Source organism: Sphaeroforma arctica (genome assembly GCF_001186125.1).
Source record: "Sphaeroforma arctica JP610 unplaced genomic scaffold supercont1.458, whole genome shotgun sequence".
NCBI lineage: Eukaryota > Ichthyosporea > Ichthyophonida > Sphaeroforma > Sphaeroforma arctica.
Genome location: NW_014040100.1, coordinates 11,162 through 12,549, shown reverse-complemented (window position 1 = coordinate 12,549; position 1,388 = coordinate 11,162). Strand labels below are relative to the sequence as shown.

General features: G+C 39.7%; 1 protein-coding gene across 1 annotated transcript in view; it reads right to left on the bottom strand.

Moving 5' to 3' along the window:
- The window catches only part of SARC_06434 (hypothetical protein), a gene marked incomplete at both ends in the record, with an annotated part of 21,126 nt that overhangs the window by 13,508 nt on the left and 6,230 nt on the right, over nucleotides 1–1,388 (bottom strand). Inside the window, 2 exons of the mRNA XM_014299660.1 lie at nucleotides 59–227; nucleotides 1,191–1,306. Coding sequence (XP_014155135.1) covers nucleotides 59–227; nucleotides 1,191–1,306 — 285 coding nt within the window. The remainder of the gene's footprint in view (nucleotides 1–58; nucleotides 228–1,190; nucleotides 1,307–1,388) is intronic.

The following is a 1,388-nucleotide window of genomic DNA, read 5'->3' as shown; positions in this document are numbered from 1 at the left end:
TATAAACATAGTGTATGTGTATGTAAGTATATATGTATACAGTGTCTCTTTCACTCACCTGGGCAATAAGCTGCCTGTCGGGCACAGTCATTGCCAGTGGTCTGAAGAGTGCCTTGAGATTGTCTGGCAGGTTAGAGCGTCCTGCATAGCCAGGATTCATGGTCACAAAGATGGCCATGTCAGGGTTGATTTTGATTGGCTTGCCCATGAGGGTCGTCTCCATACTCCTGCGCAATAAGTCGGGTGTGTGTGTTTCAAGAAATGAGCGACGGCTCAGCAACCACAGACCCACATAGTAGAATAATCTAAATACTTGTGTTATTCATACTGATGTATACTTATATATATCTAAATACTTGTGCTAAGTAATAATGAGGAGCGTAAACAGATATATATATTTATGTACTTATGTTGATAATAGTGAGCAGACTGTATGATATATATTTATGTACTTATGTTAGAACTATATAATATATATTCATGTACTTTTGTTGGATAATAGTGAGCAGACTGTATGATGTATATCCATGTACTTATGTTCAATAATAGTGAGCAGACTGTATGATATATATTCATGTGCTTATGTTGGATAATAGTGAACAGCGTATACAGATATATATATATATATATATATATATAAAATTTATACCGAGTAGTAAGAAGGCGCTATGCTTGTGCTATTTTACGCTATTCCGTCGCATGATATTCAGATGAAGAATATTATCTGTATATACTGAGGCGTACCAACGTGTTTAGACAACAAACCCGCGTCTCTGTTTCTCGTTTAGCTCGTAATTCATTAATTTTTATATTAATTAAGGTCAACAAAAATAAATGTACACTTCTCATTACCTAAACTAATTCATACCTTAAATGACATGCACTAATTAAATACCGAACTAATGTATACATGAATTAATGTGTTTTCAGAGATGCATGAGCTAGACAATCACTCACGCATCTAAGTTTCGGTACGGTCCCATCAGCGCATTAGATTATCACATTGGCCATGTAGTGGGCATGGCTCAAAAGGGTACGGGTATTCCCTTAACACGACATTGCTACGCTAGAGAACAAACAAACCCCGGTGGAGCACCACACATATTTGGTCCTAACTATTCCTGTGGTTGGCCTATTCTAATGCGTGCACCTGCCCTCCTCTGATAGGACCGGCAAACAAGTTCACATACTCGCCCTTGGTGGAGTCGCGCAGAGTCATTTGAATGTGCTGTATCTGCTGAGACACAGCCGACAGAATGCGCTCCTCCAGTCGATTGAACTCGTCAAAGCAGCCCCACGCACCCACCTGTACAGGCACCAGCAGAGCCAAGTGGTTAGCAAGGGGACAAAAATACAATAGAGCATGTAAGCAGCACCACTCATCATTA